This window comes from Procambarus clarkii, chromosome 87 (genome assembly GCF_040958095.1).
Source record: "Procambarus clarkii isolate CNS0578487 chromosome 87, FALCON_Pclarkii_2.0, whole genome shotgun sequence".
NCBI lineage: Eukaryota > Metazoa > Arthropoda > Malacostraca > Decapoda > Cambaridae > Procambarus > Procambarus clarkii.
Genome location: NC_091236.1, coordinates 4,310,992 through 4,330,632, shown reverse-complemented (window position 1 = coordinate 4,330,632; position 19,641 = coordinate 4,310,992). Strand labels below are relative to the sequence as shown.

General features: G+C 43.4%; 1 protein-coding gene across 1 annotated transcript in view; it reads right to left on the bottom strand.

Annotated features, from left to right (window-relative positions):
- LOC138349824 (solute carrier family 2, facilitated glucose transporter member 1-like) overlaps nt 1-18,118 on the bottom strand; it is a 44,165-nt gene extending 26,047 nt beyond the window's left edge. The window contains exons 1-4 of the mRNA XM_069317288.1: nt 17,790-18,118; nt 2,793-2,873; nt 1,559-1,672; nt 327-487 (exon numbers count right to left, since the gene is read on the bottom strand). Of these exons, the coding sequence (XP_069173389.1) occupies nt 327-487; nt 1,559-1,672; nt 2,793-2,873; nt 17,790-17,858 (425 nt within the window). The 5' untranslated portion in view covers nt 17,859-18,118. The remainder of the gene's footprint in view (nt 1-326; nt 488-1,558; nt 1,673-2,792; nt 2,874-17,789) is intronic.
- Between the last annotated feature and the right edge of the window lie 1,523 nt (nt 18,119-19,641).

Sequence of the window (19,641 nt, the reverse complement as noted above, 5' to 3'; positions counted from 1 at the left end):
TTAAGTAAATTCCTGTCCCGCCCAGGAATCAAACCCGAGATCCCAAAATGTGAGTCGAGAACAAAACCTACTGTACCCACGTACAATAGGTTTTGTGCATGGTACAAAGTTTTTTGTACAAAACCTAATGTACCCAAGTACAGTAGGCTGTGAACATTTTACAAAGGTTTTTGTACAAAACCTGTTGTACCCATGTACAGTAGGCTTTGTACATGGTACTAAGATTTTTGTACAAAACCTAATGTACCCATGTACAGTAGATTTTGTGCAAAGCAAAACCTATGACTATAAGTTTTGAACATAATGATGAGCAGAGATAAGGTTACCTTCCAATCCTGTCAGCGAGGCCAGCACCACACGAAGCTCCCACAGCCGCCCCACCTACAAATATGGCCACGATGATGGCCCAGAGTGAGACCTCTGCAGTGGCTGAGAGCTCCAGCCCATACTTCTCAAGGATCACAACTTTCACCCATGCTCGAATTATCTGAAATTATTCAATGTAAGGTAGCAGCTTTCAGTGCAGATTGTTTTAATCTCATTCTGTTATTCTATACATATAATCCTAACTACTCATCATTTTTTTTTAACAAACTTAGGTAGCAAATTGGCCTGAACTAGCAAAATCTCAATTTACCTTACCTGAATTTTACCTGAGGGCAACTAACATTCTGGTGGCCTCAATGAGGCAAGGAAGCAAACGGCTTGTCAAAGCTGTTGGCTTTGAAAAGTAAAATAAAGGTACTGTATAATAAAAAAGTGTCTAATTTCATCCTCATAGTTTCCTATCTTGTGCTTCAAACTCACACTGTATCTTGTACTACCCACTTCCCCAATATTAGTGCTGTACTTAGTACTTACGACACATATCCTTACCAGTGTAATCATCTCTGTCACCTTATGCTGTAGTTATTTGTTGATAAAAAAAACCTTGCTACAATGTACCCTTTCATCTAATTATTTAATCTAAATTTATTAGGAGACTTAATAAAATATTCCATATCGGGAAGACGTAATAAGACATCCTGTATTGGGAAGACCTAATAAAACATCCCATAATGGGGAGACCTAATAAAACATCCAATAACAGGGAGACCTAAAAATAAATAATAAAAACATCCTAAAAACCTAATAAAACATCCCGTATCAGGGAAGACCTAATAAGACATCCTGTAATGGGAAGACCTAATAAGACATCCCATACCAGGGACACGTATAAAGACATCCCGTATCGGGGACAACTATTAAGACATCCCGTACCAGGAACACATACTAAGCCATCCTGTACCGGGGACGTATTCAAACATCCTGTACCAGGGACATGTAATAAGACATCCCGTACCAGGGACTCATATTAAGATATCGTGTAATACATAAAACAATAAAATAAGAGAAGCAGCAGGTGTGCTGCTGTCAACACAGCCTGCCTGAGCATGAGGGTGGGGATGATTGATGACAATTAAGCCACTATAAGTGGTGGCATGGGCACAAGTAACCCGTGATGAGGGAGGAAAATGACATGGTGTATTGATAGGAAGGAGGTGAGGAGGAGACTCACCTCCTGTGGCGTGTTGATCACCCCCAGACAGTAGCCAGCCGGCAGGCCAGACCCTAGCATGCTCACGCTCACCGCCGCCACCAACCATAATGTCACCCTTGGCTTCCTCCTCGCCTGTGGAATATAAATAGTAAAGACATTTGTTATACTGACTTGCATAAAAAATACAAATTTCATAACTATTCAGCATAGGTGTTATATATATGAAAATGAGTTTTATTTATTTATTTATTTATTTATTTATTTATTTATGTATATACAAGAAGGTACATTGAGTTTATGAGGGTACATAGCATGGTGTTTAGAATCTTGTAAAGCCACTAGTACGCACAGCGTTTCGGGCAGGTCCTTAATCTAACAGATAATTTTAAGTAGGTAAATTCTAGCAAAATTTATAAAATGTTAATGGGTACATTGAAAGAAAAAAAATGAGAGAGATTAGTAGGTATATTAAAGCACATCGATAGCTCTGATTGATAGCATTGCCAGCTTGATTAATAATTTAACAAAGATTAATAGGCACAATACAGCATATTGCTAGCACATATATGAAGACAGCAATGATCACAATGGTAAAGTTGTTTGGATTAAGAACATAAAGATTGGGATATTGGGTAACACTAGATACAGAGCAATTTTAAGTGGCTTAAGCATTGTATGTACTAGCTCTATCTATAAATCTATCAATTTTTGTATAACCTCTTGTATGTATGTACTTTACCTGAATAAGCATTTGAATTTAAATTTGAATTAAGTCTGGATCCATTCCTGCAGGCAATTGAAACTGCACTCTCTCTACTATATTAATGGTTGCTATGTTGTTCCTATCGAACTCCTGTCTCCTCTAGCACCTCCGAAGGATACTTGATCAACCAGGCTGTGACTCATACGTCAGGCTGTGAGCAGCTGTGTCCAACAGCCTGGTTGACCAGACCAGCAACGAGGAGGCCTGGTCAAGGACAAGGCCGTGGGGACCTTGACCTCCGGAATCAAAGCAAGGTACGTACCAGGACTATACCTAAGTTCCAGGGCTATACATAAGTACCAGGACTATGCCTTTCCATTGGAGACTTTCGGCGCTGTGAAGAGGCGGAACCTGCTGCTTGGGTGACAGCTTCTCCTCCATATCAGCCTACCTAGTCTCCTGCGACTGATGGATGCCTACTACTACTATACCTAATTACCAGCAGGACTATACACACATACCAGGACTAGACAAAATAATATAACTTACGTGATCAGGGAGCGAGTTTGTCAGTAACTGTCCTTCTTCTGTGGCTGTGTTCGGCCTCTCCAATGTTCTTCCAACCCTTTCCTGACAATAACATTAAATACAAATATTTACCAATACAAAAAATAGATAATATACAGTAATTCATTACAGAGAAATGGGTGATATTCTAATTAGGTACTTGTGATTATGCGGAAGTAAGGTGGTTACGACATGTGGTGTTTCCTATGGGGAAGGGAAGGCCTTGGGGTGCCCCTACTGAAAGTCCAGCTCATTATTCTGATTTGTCACTCTAAAAGATCCAGCCTCCTAACCTAACCAGAAACGTACAAACCTAAGCAGCCCAACTAAGCTATCGACTGCGAAGCATAGAAAACGTAAATATTTGTGCGCTGTTACTTCTCATAACAGGTTGCATTTGTAACGTTGGTATCCATAAAGTAACATTCGCGACCTATATACCATAGAGAGTGGCACACTTAGTGCTTCTGCACACTCTTTTAGTATCCACAGTGAGTCTCTGTGTCACATTCAGCTCCAACAGGTTCATTTGACCTCATCACTGGTGAACTCAAATTCCTCCAAGGTTGCTTATTGGTTTGCCGTCTCCTCATATAGTACAGGGGTTTCTCCTTGCTCTATTGTGAAGACTTGAGAGAGAGAGAGAGAGAGAGAGAGAGAGAGAGAGAGAGAGAGAGAGAGAGAGAGAGAGAGAGAGAGAGAGTGTGTGTGTGTGTGTGTGTGTGTGTGTGTGTGTGTGTGTGTGTGTGTGTGTGTGTGTGTGTGTGTGTGTGTGTGTGTGTGTGTATGTGTGTGTGTGTGTGTGTGTGTGTACTCACCTAGTTGTACTCACCTAGTTGTGTTTGCGGGGGTTGAGCTCTGGCTCTTTGGTCCCGCCTCTCAACCGTCAATCAACAGGTGTACAGATTCCTGAGCCTATCAGGCTCTGTCATATATACACTTGAAACTGTGTATGGAGTCAGCCTCCACCACATCACCCCCTAATGCATTCCATTTGTCAACCACTCTGACACTAAAAAAGTTCTTTCTAATATCTCTGTGGCTCATTTGGGCACTCAGTTTCCACCTGTGTCCCCTTGTGCGTGTTCCCCTTGTGTTAAATAGACTGTCTTTATCTACCCTATCAATCCCCTTCAGAATCTTGAATGTGGTGATCATGTCCCCCCTAACTCTTCTGTCTTCCAGCGAAGTGAGGTTTAATTCCCGTAGTCTCTCCTCGTAGCTCATACCTCTCAGCTCGGGTACTAGTCTGGTGGCAAACCTTTGAACCTTTTCCAGTTTAGTCTTATCCTTGACTAGATATGGACTCCATGCTGGGGCTGCATACTCCAGGATTGGCCTGACATATGTGGTATACAAAGTTCTGAATGATTCTTTACACAAGTTTCTGAATGCCGTTCGTATGTTGGCCAGCCTGGCATATGCCGCTGATGTTATCCGCTTGATATGTGCTGCAGGAGACAGGTCTGGCGTGATATCAACCCCCAAGTCTTTTTCCTTCTCTGACTCCTGAAGAATTTCCTCTCCCAGATGATACCTTGTATCTGGCCTCCTGCTCCCTACACCTATCTTCATTACATTACATTTGGTTGGGTTAAACTCTAACAACCATTTGTTCGACCATTCCTTCAGCTTGTCTAGGTCTTCTTGAAGCCTCAAACAGTCCTCTTCTGTTTTAATCCTTCTCATAATTTTAGCATCGTCCGCAAACATTGAGAGAAATGAATCGATACCCTCCGGGAGATCATTTACATATATCAGAAACAAGATAGGACCGAGTACAGAGCCCTGTGGGACTCCACTGGTGACTTCACGCCAATCGGAGGTCTCACCCCTCACGGTAACTCTCTGCTTCCTATTGCTTAGATACTCCCTTATCCACTGGAGCACCTTACCAGCTACACCTGCCTGTCTCTCCAGCTTATGTACCAGCCTCTTATGCGGTACTGTGTCAAAGGCTTTCCGACAATCCAAGAAAATGCAGTCCGCCCAGCCCTCTCTTTCTTGCTTAATCTGTGTCACCTGATCGTAGAATTCTATCAAGCCTGTAAGGCAAGATTTACCCTCCCTGAATCCATGTTGGCGATTTGTCACGAAGTCCCTTCTCTCCAGATGTGTTACCAGGTTTTTTCTCACGATCTTCTCCAACACCTTGCATGGTATACAAGTCAAGGACACTGGCCTGTAGTTCAGTGCCTCTTGTCTGTCGCCCTTTTTGTATATTGGGACCACATTCGCCGTCTTCCATATTTCTGGTAGGTCTCCCGTCTCTAGTGACTTACTATACACTATGGAGAGTGGCAAGCAAAGTGCCTCTGCACACTCTTTCAGTACCCATGGTGAGATCCCATCTGGACCAACAGCCTTTCTAACATCCAGATCCAGCAGGTGTCTCTTGACCTCCTCTCTCGTAATTTCGAACTCCTCCAAGGCCGCCTGGTTTACCTCCCTTTCTCCTAGCACAGTGACCTCACCCTGTTCTATTGTGAAGACCTCCTGGAACCTCTTGTTGAGTTCCTCACACACCTCTCTGTCATTCTCTGTATACCTGTCCTCGCCTGTTCTAAATTTCAATACCTGTTCTTTCACTGTTGTTTTCCTTCTGATGTGACTGTGGAGTAGCTTTGGTTCGGTCTTGGCTTTGTTTGCTATATCATTTTCAAAATTTTTCTCTGCTTCTCTTCTCACCCTGACGTACTCATTCCTGGTTCTCTGGTATCTCTCTCTGCTTTCTGGTGTTCTGTTATTCCGGAAGTTCCTCCACGCCTTTTTGTTCAGTTTCTTCGCTTCCATACATGCCCTATTATACCATGGATTCTTCTGTTGCTTCTCGGATTTTTCCCTTTGGGCCGGGATGAACCTGTTTACTGCCTCCTGACACTTTTGGGTAACATAGTCCATCATACCCTGTACAGACTTGTCTCTGAGGTCTGTGTCCCAAGGTATTTCACTTAGGAAACTTCTCATCTGAGTGAAATACCTTGTGTGTGTGTGTGTGTGTGTGTGTGTGTGTGTGTGTGTGTGTGTGTGTGTGTGTGTATGTGTATGTATGTGTGTGTGTGTGTGTGTGTGTGTGTGTGTGTGTGTGTGTGTGTGTGTGTGTGTGTGTGTGTGTGTGTGTGTGTGTGTGTGTGTGTGTGTGTGTGTAATTACCTAAGTGTAATTAGCTAAGTGTAGTTACAGGATGAGAGCTACGCTCGTGGTGTCCCGTCTCCCCACCTGTGTGTGTGTGTGGTGTGTGTACTCACCTAGTTGTGTTTGCAGGGGTTGAGCTCTGGCTCTTTGGTCCCGCCTCTCAACCGTCAATCAACAGGTGTACAGATTCCTGAGCCTATCGGGCTCTATCATATCTACACTTGAAACTGTGTATGGAGTCAGCCTCCACCACATTACTTCCTAATGTGGTGGTCAAATGGTTGACTATTTGCCAACCACTCTGACACTAAAAAAGTTCTTTCTAATATATCTGTGGCTCATTTGGGCACTCAGTTTCCACCTGTGTCCCCTAGTGCGTGTGCCCCTTGTGTTAAATAGCCTCTCTTTATCAACCCTGTCGATTCCCTTGAGAATCTTGAATGTGGTGATCATGTCCCCCCTAACTCTTCTGTCTTCCAACGAAGTGAGTTTTTTTTTGTGTGTGTGTGTGTGTGTGTGTGTGTGTGTGTGTGTAACCATAGTAACAGGTGAGGATGCACAAAGCCTCACCCACACCCCCAACCACCGCCTGGCGCCACCCACTAAGCTAATCAATAAGTTCCGCCCATACAGCAGACAGTCTGCAGTCAAGCTGTTTCCACTAGACAGCCTCACCTCACCATCTGACACTATCCAGTTTGAGTCAGAAGAAATCCTTTCTCAGTCACCTTGACATGAAATGTTTATTGAGGAATATTTGTCAAGTCTAAATTTAGCTATACCAGTGTGGCCTTGTTATTGTCGTGACTGACTTTCATAAAGGCGATCATTTTATCTATTCACCTAGTTGTGCTTGCGAGGGTTGAGCTCTGCTCTTTCGGCCCGCCTCTCAACTGTCAATCAACTGTTTCTACTACTACTACCTTTTTTTTCCACACCACACACACACACACACACACACCAGGAAGCAGCCCGTGACAGCTGACTAACTCCCAGGTACCTATTTACTGCTAGGTAACAGGGGCATAGAGTGAAAGAAACTCTGCCCATCATTTCTCACCGGCGCCCGGGATCGAACCGGGACCACAGGATCACGCGACCAGCGTGCTGTCCGCTCGGCCACCGGCTCCCCAAATGTATGTATGTATATAAATATAAATATATATAAATATATATATATATATATATATATATATATATATATATATATATATATATATATATATATATATATATATATACAGATCCTCGGTGAGGATCCACAAGGTCAGGTTGGTATTAAATGGTATAAATTAGAGTAATTCTGACCGATTAAATCTGCGCGGGCAGCAGTTAATGAGTACTGTTAGGAGGTTCTTGGCGCTCGGACTCTTTGAAGCAGTCCTCGTTGGCGCAGTGGTAAGACACTCGCCCGGCGCTTCACCAGCGATTTGGTGCGGGGTTTTTATCCTGGCCGGGGAGGATAGACCGGGTGCTAATCCTTAACTAGAGCCTGTGTTCACCCAGCAGTGATTGGGTACCTGGCTGTTAAAGGATTCGGCGGGTCGTATTCCGGGGAACATAGGATTAAGGAGTTGCCCGAAACGCTATGCGTGCTAGTGGCTGTACAAGAATGTAAGAGGTCGTGTATATATAAATAAATCAATCCATCTTGCCAGTGAGACTCGCAGCCAGCCAGCCAGCCAGCACACTCCGCCTGACCGACATCCGTGCCCGCCAGACGGTACCAGCTGACTGTACCGTCACTCCCGCCTGGAGCCTCCCCACGTGCTCCCACGGGGCCCCGCCGCCATCAACCACCTTTGATTGTTATCTTATAAGCTCACGGATTGCCAAGGTGTGATCGTGAAAACGCCGGGCGAGATCAAGGTTGCTGAACCACAAACAGCAACAGCCTCCTTTGTCAGGCGGCTAGCAGGGACGCCAGACCTAGGCCGACCGGGGTAGTAAGCTGGTGACACAGCTGGTTGACCAGACCACACACTAGAAGTTGAAGGGACGACGACGTTTCGGTCCGTCCTGGACCATTCTCAAGTCGATAGTGAGATAGTGAATCGACTTGAGAATGGTCCAGGACGGACCGAAACGTTGTCGTCCCTTCAACTTCTAGTGTGTGGTCTGGTCAACATACTTCAGCCACGTTATTGTGACTCATCGCCTGCACACAGCTGGTGCTTGGTGTTGTGGTGACCAGCTGGTGACACAGCTGGTGACACAGTACGGGAGGGCGCGGGTTGCATGAGGTAAGATAATGAGGGGTCCCCACACCCCACCTCACCTCAGGTGTCAACACTGCACAGTTACATCAATGTTATCACCATAACCCCCCCCCCTCCCACACACAAACCTCTCACCTTCTCTCTGTAATATTATAATTGTTCGTATTCATATAATATACATAAGCACATATTATTTAGGTATATTTGTGGGCACAGGCCTTGCATATTACATATAACTATTAACATGCTAAGCGTTTAACATACTGGGCCAGGTGTTCTTAACAGGGAGGATGAATTGAAACCACCACGTTTCGGTCCGTCCTCAACCATTATCAAATCCTGTCATAATACGACTTGATTTGGCCCGAAACGCTATGCGTGTTACTGGCTTTACTAGAACGTAAAAACAGCAATGATATGTATTCCTCATAAACCCAGTGTACCTTCTTGTATATATATAAGTAAATATATCAAGGTGGTAGAGGGCTGGAAACGTCGTAGTTTCTCCATCTCGTGATGTGTGGCTTAGTCATCATATCTTCAGCCACGTTACTGAGACTCATCGTCTGCTTAACACGGAGTATACACACCCTTTAGGGGCACGGAATTATCACACTCTGTAACTGTACTTGGATTCCATGTTTTGATTCCACAAAAATGGCATTCAAAACTCACTGGCAATACCTACCTTGTATATTTGTGATTCGCCCTTTTCCTGTAAATATAATATCATAGAATCTATCATCAAAAAAGGCAGAAAGAGCTGAGCAGAAAACTGCCGTCCGATCAGCTTGACATCTGCAAGTTCAGGAAGAGAATCCTCAGGGAGGGAATCATTCGCAGTCTTTCAGTGCACAGTTTTGTAAAGTCAACGCAACACGGGTTTGTTACAAATAGGCCCTGCCTCACAAACTTGTTCACATTTCTGGAAACTATAACCGGGTACTCAGTAAAGAGCCTTACGGTGCATATAGTATACATGGATTGCGGTATATACTAAATGTGGTAAGTGGGGTACCACAGGAGTCCATTTTTGGACCAATCCTTTTTGTCATATACATCAATGACACAGATGACAATATTACATACCACATCATCAAATTTACAGATGACAGTAACATTTATGGTTAAGTGGGAAATTAAAATTATATTGAAGACTTACAAAATCTACATGAACTTCACAAATGGTCAGAAAACTGGTAAATGTTATTTAATATCGACAAATGCAAGACCCTTCATGTGGGGCATAACAACCCACGCCACAACTACCAAATTAATAACATTACCTTGCAGCAGACTGGTGAAGAAAACGACCTTGGCGTCATAATCAATCATTCACTGCAAGTTGCACAACAAGTGGGAACAGCAGTGAATAAAAGCTAAGCAAATCTTAAGAATAATCAAGCGTCCTTTACCTTTAAGGAAAAGAAGGTAGTGATTCAACTGTATAATTGTCTGGAGCGACCCTACTTGGATTATTATTGCCAAGGATGGAGACCTCATCTCCAGAAGGACATAGCTGCTCTGGAGAAAGTGCAACACCGGACAACAAAAATCATTCCAGAACTAAGTCAACTCATGTATCAGGAGCGGTTGAGAGCCACGGGGCTAACAACACTGTAAACCAGTCATGACAGGGCGGAGCTCATCGAAACTTTTAAAATACTGAACAATTTGGAGGATGTTAATGTGGACAATTTTTTTAGAAGGTGAGATGTAACACAAACAAGGATCAACGGCATCACGCTCAACAAGCCACAATGTTGGGCTGAGAACAGATGTTTCTTCACCCACAGGGTTATTAACCCCACGGAACAGGTACTATTATTAACCCATGGAACAGGAAGCCTACAGGTGCCTCTAGAACATTCGGGGAAGCCTACAGGTACCTGTAGAACATTCTGGGTTACATAAGCCAGCCAAGGTGTTGATGAGGGTGGGCGAGCGGGAACCCCGCGGCGACAACCGCTTGTTCAGCTGTCATAAAGACCAGTGTTGGCTCTACACATTCTCTGGGTCCTCTTGGGTATATTTAGGCGTGGCGGGAGGGAGGACTGCTTCGTGTGACGGTGTCGGTGTGGCGTCACATGATTGTACTGGGACGGTGTGACGGTGTCGGTGTGGCGTCACATGATTGTACTGGGACGGTGTGACGGTGTTGGTGTGGCGTCACATGATTGTACTGGGACGGTGTGACGGTCTTGGGTGTATAGTTTATTAGAACTAAGATCTCCAGGTGTTGTTAGAATTTAGAGCTTAAGATGTTGACAGAACGTAGCTCTCCAGAGTCTTATAGAACTTAGTCCTCTAGAGGTTGATAGAACTTAACCCTCTAAAGGTTGACAGAAATGATCCTTCCAGAGCTTGAGAGAGCTTACAAGCCTCCTGAGGGAGAGGAAAGTTAGTCCTCCAGATGGAGATGGACCTCAAGGCCAACACCAAGGAGGAAGAGCAACTTTCCTCTGTGTTCTGAGCAAGCCTGGCTACATAGCAAGCCTGGCAACATACGTTATATTTACCCTCAAGTTGAGTGCATAGTGCGCCGCACTCTCAATATTACCTCTCTTTCCTCTACTGCCTTTTGTCTAAATTTTCACATACTATAAACCAAAAAATGTACAAATATTTCTAGATCCATTGGAAGTGAGTGAAAAAGACAGTGTCGGGTTTACGGAATTACGGGATAATATATTGGTGTATTTATTATTATTAATTCAACCCGTCCTCTCAAAAAGAACGTCACTTTTCGCTGGTATGCGCACTATGGCCAAATTTGGACGTAATTTGAAATGAAATCGACTCACAAAAGTGACGTTCTGTTCCGTTTTCTGTTTGAGCCGTCCGGCGTACGCGCAGAGGTTATAAGAGGACACTTTAAATTTATTATTAGCCCGAAGTTGAACAAATACAAAACTCTGTGGACTCAGCCATGAATATTTCACATCATCCCTCAAGCCAACCACTCCAACGAACCCAACTTTGATCAGACTATTGTCAAATGAGTTGGGATTATATTATATTACTCAGTGTTCTAGACGCTGTGGAAGTGGGTGGACAAGCAGGAGGTAGATTGTGGAATGACAGAGCCCAAGTTGGGTTCATATGATGCATGTAAAGATATAGAAACAAGTAATAATGCCATAGTTGGGGAGACAACCTCGGAGCAAAGGATCAAAAGGTAATGGACTCTTATGTAAGGCGCCGTGAGGCCAGGAAGCACCAGGTGTGTACTAGAGGCACCACACCAGCACCAGGTGTGTACTAGAGGCACCACACCAGCACCAGGTGTGTACTAGAAGCACCACGCCAGCACCAGGTGTGTACTAGAGGCACCACACCAGCACCAGGTGTGTACTAGAGGCACCACACCGGGGAGAACAAGGCCTTATATACAAGGAGGCGTCGGGAAATGTGGAAAATTTTTAATGAAATATTTCCGTCAGATTAAGTTAATATGATCACTAAGTGAAGGTGCAGAGTTGGAGAGAGTAAGAGGGTCGGAGCGCCGGCCCTCTGGGTGGTGGTGGACCCAACAACCTTCAACAACCTGGGTATGGAAGGTTAACAATGGTGAGGAACAGTGCGGGGCACGTCAGGCCCGGGACACACCACCACGCTACAAGCCTCATATAATCACTGCCACACTGTCAAGTGTTCACCAGTATATTATCACGTTATATGACAAAGAGTCATATGTCATATTCTCTAGAAACAAGGGAGTTAAGCTTTAGGCTGCACAATGAAACTGCTATAAACAATTTTATAACTGCTGCTGATAATGTCAACTGGGAGTCCGAATTAGGTAACATAGGGGACATCAACCTAGCAGTGCAATCTTTTCTACAAACAACTCTTAGCCTTTATAACACCCACTGTCCTAGGCTTACAAAACAAGTCACAAGCAAAAGGCTTAACAATCCTTGGCTTACAAAGGGAATACTGAAATCCATTAACAAAAAACACGACCTTGAGAAGAAGTATAGGTTAGGAATTGTCTCCAAAGAATTCTCAAAGAATTACTCATTATTGCTAACTAAGATAATTAGACGAGCCAAAACTAATTACTACGAAGATAAATTTACTCAAATAAAGAGCAACATTAAACAAACTTGGAGCACAATTTCGCAAATATTGGGATCAAAGAAATCTTTAAATAACAAACCGACTCTCCTGTCTAATAACGATGGTCAGCTTTCAGCCTCTGATTCTGCTATTGAGTTCAATAGGTTCTTCTCTTCCATTGGTTCATCCCTTGCAAATGATATTCCATCTTCCAGTACTGACATTAAGGACTATCTTACAGGTAACTATCCACAGTCTCTGTACCTAAAGCCTATTAACTCCACTGACGTCAATGAGATAATCCTTTCCCTTAAAACCAAGTCTGGTGCCCTTGAGGAGATACCAACTTTAATTTACAAAAAAGCCTCCAGATCTTTAGCCCCTGCTATTGCTTTGCTCTTCAACAAGTCACTTGAACTCCAAACCTTTCCAGATATTCTAAAAAAAGCGAGAGTAACGCCTGTCCACAAATGTGGTGACCCCACAGATGTTAACAACTACAGACCTATATCAATCCTGCCAAACTTGTCAAAAATTTTTGAAAAACTTATATACAAGCAGCTTTACTCATATCTAGCCAAACTCAATATACTTAGCCCTTGCCAATATGGCTTCAGACCCAAAAAAAGCACTAACGATGCACTTATTAGTATGCTTAACTCGATTCATACAGCTCTTGATAAAAAGGAGCTCCCTGTTGGGTTATTTGTGGACCTGCGTAAAGCTTTTGATACTGTCAACCACCAAAACCTTCTTCTTAAACTACATCATTATGGAGTCAGAGGACACTCCCTACAATACCTCGAGTCCTACCTTACTGACAGGCTCCAATATGTTTCTGTGAATAATACAATTTCTCCCACCCTACCCATCAACATTGGTGTTCCTCAGGGCAGCATACTTGGCCCTCTCCTCTTTCTCATCTACATTAATGACCTTCCAAATGCCTCCCAACACCTCAAACCAATTCTATTTGCTGACGACACAACCTTCATTTACTCCAGTCCTGACCCTCTTGCTCTAAATGCCACAGTAAATACTGAGCTAAATAAAGTCCATCTTTGGCTAACTGCCAACAAACTCACCCTTAACATTGACAAAACCTTCTATATTCTGTTTGGCAATAAATCCTCTAGTCTTATAAATCTCAAAATAAACAATACCCAAATTTGTAACAAATTAGATGGCAAATTCCTTGGCATTCTCATTGACCACAAGCTGAATTTCCAGGGACACATTCTAAATATATCAAAAAAAGTTTCAAAAACTGTGGGCATTCTTTCTAAGATCAGATATTATGTACCACGCCCTGCTCTGGTGACTCTCTATTACTCCCTTATCTATCCTTATCTCAACTATGGTATTTGTGCTTGGGGTTCTACTACCCAAAATCACTTACGTCCTCTAATTACCCAACACAAAGCCGCTATTAGAACAATATCCAACTCTGGCCCCAGACATCACTCGGTACCCCTACTCAAATCTCTTAATATGTTAGATATTAAGTCACTGCACATTCTCTCATGTGTATTATACATATATAAAACGCTAAACTATAATGCCAATCCTGATCTTAAAAGCTTCATAGAAGGTTGTAACAGAACCCATGAGCACCACACCAGAAATAAATACAGTTTTGATATTCCTAGAGTACGTCTTAATCAAACTAGAAATGCTCTGCAAATCAAGGGGCCCAGAATGTGGAATGACCTTCCCAACCATGTTAAAGACTGTACCTCTCTCAGCCAGTTTAAGATAAAAACTAAACACTACCTAATAAATTCCCTGTAATCTACCTCACTCCTCTATTGTCAACCCATGTCTGTTATTTTCTTTTTTTTTTTTTTCTTTTTTTTTTTTTTTTTAATCAACACTGTTTGTCAACCTATTGTATTTGTGCTGCTTTTTCAGTCATGTTCCCCCTTTTTTTTTATCTTTATTTGTATTTGTTCTCAACATCTTTTATTCTTTATGCTCAATTAGTATTAAGTTCTAGATATTAATGTTTTTTCTTGCCCGAAACGCATTGCGTAATAGTGGCTTTAGGCATTGTATGTACTAGCTCTATCTATATATCAATCCATTAATGTAACATCACTTGTATGTATATACCTTACCTGAATAAACATCTGAATCTGAATCTGAATCTGAGTGCTGGGAAGACGGGACACCACGAGCGTAGCTCTCATCCTGTAACTACACTTAGGTAATTACGCTTGTACTCACCTATCTCTTGTATACTCATCTAGTTGTATTTGTGGGGTATGAGGCACGGCTCTTGGGCCCCGCCTCTCTGTACTTAAGCATTGGTATTAGGTTCCAAATCTTTGGATGGGGCTTGCCTACACACTGAACCTCTTAGCCAGTTTCACATGTTCACTACTCTGACACTTAGTTCCTTACTATGGGTACTTAGTTCCCATCTCTGTCCCCTTGTTCGTTTACTATCCATGCTAAACGGGTCTGCCCTATCATTTCACCTGAGAATCATGTCTCCCCCATTTCATCTCTTCGAGTGACATGTGGTATAATTCCTTTAGTCTTTCCACTTAGCTCATACCTCCCAGCTCTGGAACTAGTCTGGTAACCTCTAAATTTTCTCCAGCTTCGCTTTTGTGTTTAGTGAGATAAGGATTCCGCGCTGGTGCCGCATATGCCAGAATTGGTCTGATCTCATATTCATCCTGTGAACGGTAGTTTATTGTGCACCGCATACTCATCAATATGAAAAATTCCTGAATATGAAAAAACAGAATTGGCCTAGTTAACAAAATAAGAAGTTAAGAGATAGTCCTCATTGTTTACCACTCAATATAACACGAGGAGCAAGAGTGGGCGGGGGTACCCGCTGGACAACACCACACACCAGGACGCACCAGTCTCCACAAGCACACGTGACAGTCAGGTGTGTGACTGACCTTCAATAGTAACCAGTCACAGTTGTACACAACATGTGTGTGTATAACCTTCAACACCTGACGTCATGACTCAGTGTTTGTACACTATACTCTGTGATAGATAACACAGCCACTAACACGGTCTTTAGCTAGGTGGGAGGAGACCCGTGAACGTACCACCATCACCGACTCACAACCCGATGGTTCCGAGTGCGATTCCCGGACAAGGCAACCCGTTTCCTTACGTCACCATTTGGTCACCATTTGGTCCGGGAGACATCTCCCGTCACGCGGGTGTTGTCGCACCACCACAGATCTCCAGTATCATCTATTGATACTGGTGATGGCTCAAAAGGGGCCACCATGTACGGGCTATTCATGCCTGTGCCACCTTTTGGGTGGCTTCATCTTCATCTTAATACATTAACAAGGGAGACATCTCCCGTCATGCTGGGTGCAGTCGCACCTCCACTGATCTCCAGTATCAGCTCTTGATACTGGTAATGGCTCAAAAGGGCCACCACTTACAGGCTATTCATGCCCGTGTCACTTTTGGGTGGCTTAATCTTCATCAATCAATTCCTTACGTCATGTACTGGTTCAGTAAATAGGTACTGAGGAGTTATGGGACTGTTGTGGGTTGCATCCTGGGTAACCACATGTTGGCCTAGTGTTACCTCTGTACCCTGTAGTGGACCCCATACCCATCCTGTGGGCGGTAGTGGACGCCCATACCCATGCTGTGAGCGGTAGTGGACCCCATACCTATCCTGTGGCCGGTGGTAGACACCCATACCTATCCTGTGGGCGGTAGTAGACACCCATACCTATCCTGTGGGCGGTAGTGGACCCCCATACCTATCCTGTGGGCGGTAGTGGACCCTCATACCCATCCTGTGGGCGGTAGTGGACCCCCATACCCATCCTGTGGGCGGTAGTGGACCCCCATACCCATCCTGTGGGCGGTAGTGGACCCCCATACCCATCCTGTGGGCGGTAATGGACCCCCATACCCATCCTGTGGGCGGTAGTGGACCCCCATACCCATCCTGTGGGCGGTAGTGGACCCCCATACCCATCCTGTGGGCGGTAGTGGACCCCCATACCCATCCTGTGGGCGGTAGTGGACCCCCATACCCATCCTGTGGGCGGTAGTGGACCCCCCATACCCATCCTGTGGGCGGTAGTGGACCCCCATACCCATCCTGTGGGCGGTAGTGGTTTTGCATATTAATAGTTTTAGGCTTTGCACGTCATTTACCTATTAATCCTCCAGTGTACATGTATCTTATGTATGTATGTATGCCTGGAGGTACTCTTGCCTAAATAAAATATCATAATTATTATTATAGGTACAGATACTATGTTTATCAACAACGGGCCAGAGAACAATGACAAGTGGAGTGTTTAGGCTAAGGGACTCACATTTGTGGTGAGCTAGTGTCATATTTTGACGTGTTTATCATACACACACTCCGCCCCTACACCCCCTTCCCTTCCCTGTGGATGTTGGTGGTGGTGGAAAGGTTATCATCATCATCCACATTTACAATTAGCAAATTGATGATATTTGGCTTAAATTTGTCATAGTAGATTTTTTAAATTAAATATTGACAAATGTCTTGTACATCTGTTTTCAAGCTGTCCTGAAATTTATTGTATCTTTTCGCCCTTCACTACATAGTGACGTGGGCGAGCCATTATTTTTGATAACATAGTTCACATTTGGTCAGGTATAAAGCCTATTATACACAGATCTTCACATTTGGTCAGGTATAAAGCCTATATACTCAGATCTTCACATTTGGTGAGGCCTACGTCAGTACCAGGCGATTTTAATACGTGTTCAAATCAACACAGCCTAGTTTAGATATGATAATTGGTGTTTGGTAAACCATTTGTAAACCTTGGTGCACTGGAGCACCATACATAGGTGCCGTATGGGGCGACCAGCGAGGTGAAGCCTAGGATAGTGAATCACTTTAGGTACTTTACGAGATCACTGTAGGTACTATACAACACGTCAACGAGATTAAGTAGGAGTCCTATACAACGAGATGTGTTGTATAGTACATACAGTGATCTTGTTGTTGTGTTGTATAGTACCTAAAGTACTAAACTGTGGAACGGAATTTAATTAAGTCTGTCCTAATCAGTCAGTGTCCAAATCTTCTCAATGTTAGTACTGGTATGTACAAACTTGACCCAGTTTTAAGTTACAATATTGCACAACAGTTGAAGAAAAAACTACGATAGGGAGGGTTAGAATGTCTCATAACAATATTATAATCATATGTGTGTGTTCAATGAGGCTTTTTCTTTCATCTTTTATACTAATCTCTTACCTCTTAATCATATATATATATATATATATATATATATATATATATATATATATATATATATATATATATATATATATATATATATATAAACAAACACTCAAGAACATCACTAATTAATAAAGTATTAACAATCGTTGTTCTAACGCTAATTATTTGAAAAGGTTAATGCAAAAATTTATGTTACAGAAAAAGCCCTAATACCTACAAGTAATTATGTCTGCGATGTCTTCATAATGTAAGTCTAATTACATCACACTTAACATTTATTAACATAATTAATAATGGTTGTGTTTATGGACCACGAGCCCAGGGGCGACTCACCAGTGTGTCCTCGCTGGTGACGATGGGAGGATGCTCGCTCTCCTCTCTTATCAATGCCTTTTCTGCCATGCTGCTCACACCGTTTCTATTCAACACAATCTTTTCTTATCTGCCTCTTGCTGAAGCTACAGAAACAAAGCTTTAAATATGCCGGGAAGAAAAGATGTCGTCAACGTTCCGTTTAGAGATAGTGAGGAGAGAGCACATGGCAAGATCGATGAGCCCGGCGTGTGTGCGCGTGTGTGGTGGGAGCGGCAGCATCCACCTCCTTTAACGCGTCGTGGGTGACTGCCAGACTCGCCAGCAGCAAGGTTGCCAGATCCAAATTGCTGAAAGTAGCGACCTGACGTTTAAAAGTAGCGAATTTGTAATTGAAGTAGCCCAATATTTTGTTTAGTAGCTGATATGGTTTTCAGAGCAATATATATTTTAATACATAAAGTAACATTGCATGATTGTATGAATATTATCACTGTATATATGTATATATAATAAAAAAGTGATAATTAAATAACACAAATATTTGTTGTATGAAGCATAATTTACTTGGTAAATTATGTTTCACGCAGGAAATATTAGTATGTTTTCCAATTATCACTTTTTTTATTATATATGAGTGTGGAATCCCACCACGTCTTCACAATTGAAGACTATCAAGAAGAGCTTGTCCATCTGCTCCACAACCTTATTCTTGTATATTGCAGACTTACATGTTATCACTGACATGGGTGATGTCAAATGATGAGCAAGAAGTCTTTTTCTTCAAGATATGTTTTGACTCTTAAGATCGATGTCAAAAGCTATAGTCCCGTTCAATTTCTCGGTTTAGTTTTCCCAGACGTACGAAATACTTTATAAAATACTCGTTCACCCAGGGCATTACTGAGTGGTAAGCTGTATATTTTCCATGTAATCTCAGTCTCAGCAGCGTTCTTCACAGTTATTGCCTTGGTCCAAAGTGATGATCCAGATGTTGGAATTTGTCCCTCACAAGTGTTGGCGCAGTCACTTGATAACAGTATACGACGCATACTTTCAATTTCACTAAGCTTAGACTGCTAATCTTAAGTCAGCTAGAACTAATGGAAGATCTGAAAATGGTGGCCGTGTGTGGCTAAGGCATATGCTAGATGACAGATTTGTCACTTATCGCTGGGTACTTAAGTTGTCACCAGAAGTGTTGACCTCTCCGCCTGCAGCCACCGACCCCACAGCACGCCCTCCTCCCTGGAGCCAATGCTCACACTGGCACACTTTATCAGGGGTGCCGTCATAGGCAGACCCCGGCGCCACTTCCTAACCACCGCGTTATAACTCCCCTTCTTGGGTGCTAACTTTGGGTACAGGTAACTGGTTAATCGCCCACAATTCCTCACGCACCCTCGTACATTGCTATGCTTTCGGCCTCTTCTACTCCGTTGTTTGTTGTTATAGATTCAGCTACTAGGAACCAGTTCCAAGTAGCACGGGCTATGGTGAGCCCGTAGTGGACTTACCTGGCACAGGAGCGGGACAAGTAGCACGGACTATAATGAGCCCATAGTGGACTTACCTGGCACAGGAGCGGGACAAGTAGCACGGACTATGATGAGCCCATAGTGGACTTACCTGGCACAGGAGCGGGACAAGTAGCACGGACTATGATGAGCCAATAGTGGACTTACCTGGCACAGGAGCGGGACAAGTAGCACGGACTATGATGAGCCCGTAGTGGACTTACCTGGCACAGGAGCGGGACAAGTAGCACGGACTATGATGAGCCCGTAGTGGACTTACCTGGCACAGGAGCGGGACAAGTAGCACGGGCTATGATGAGCCCATAGTGTACTTACTGGCACAGGAGCGGTGCTGT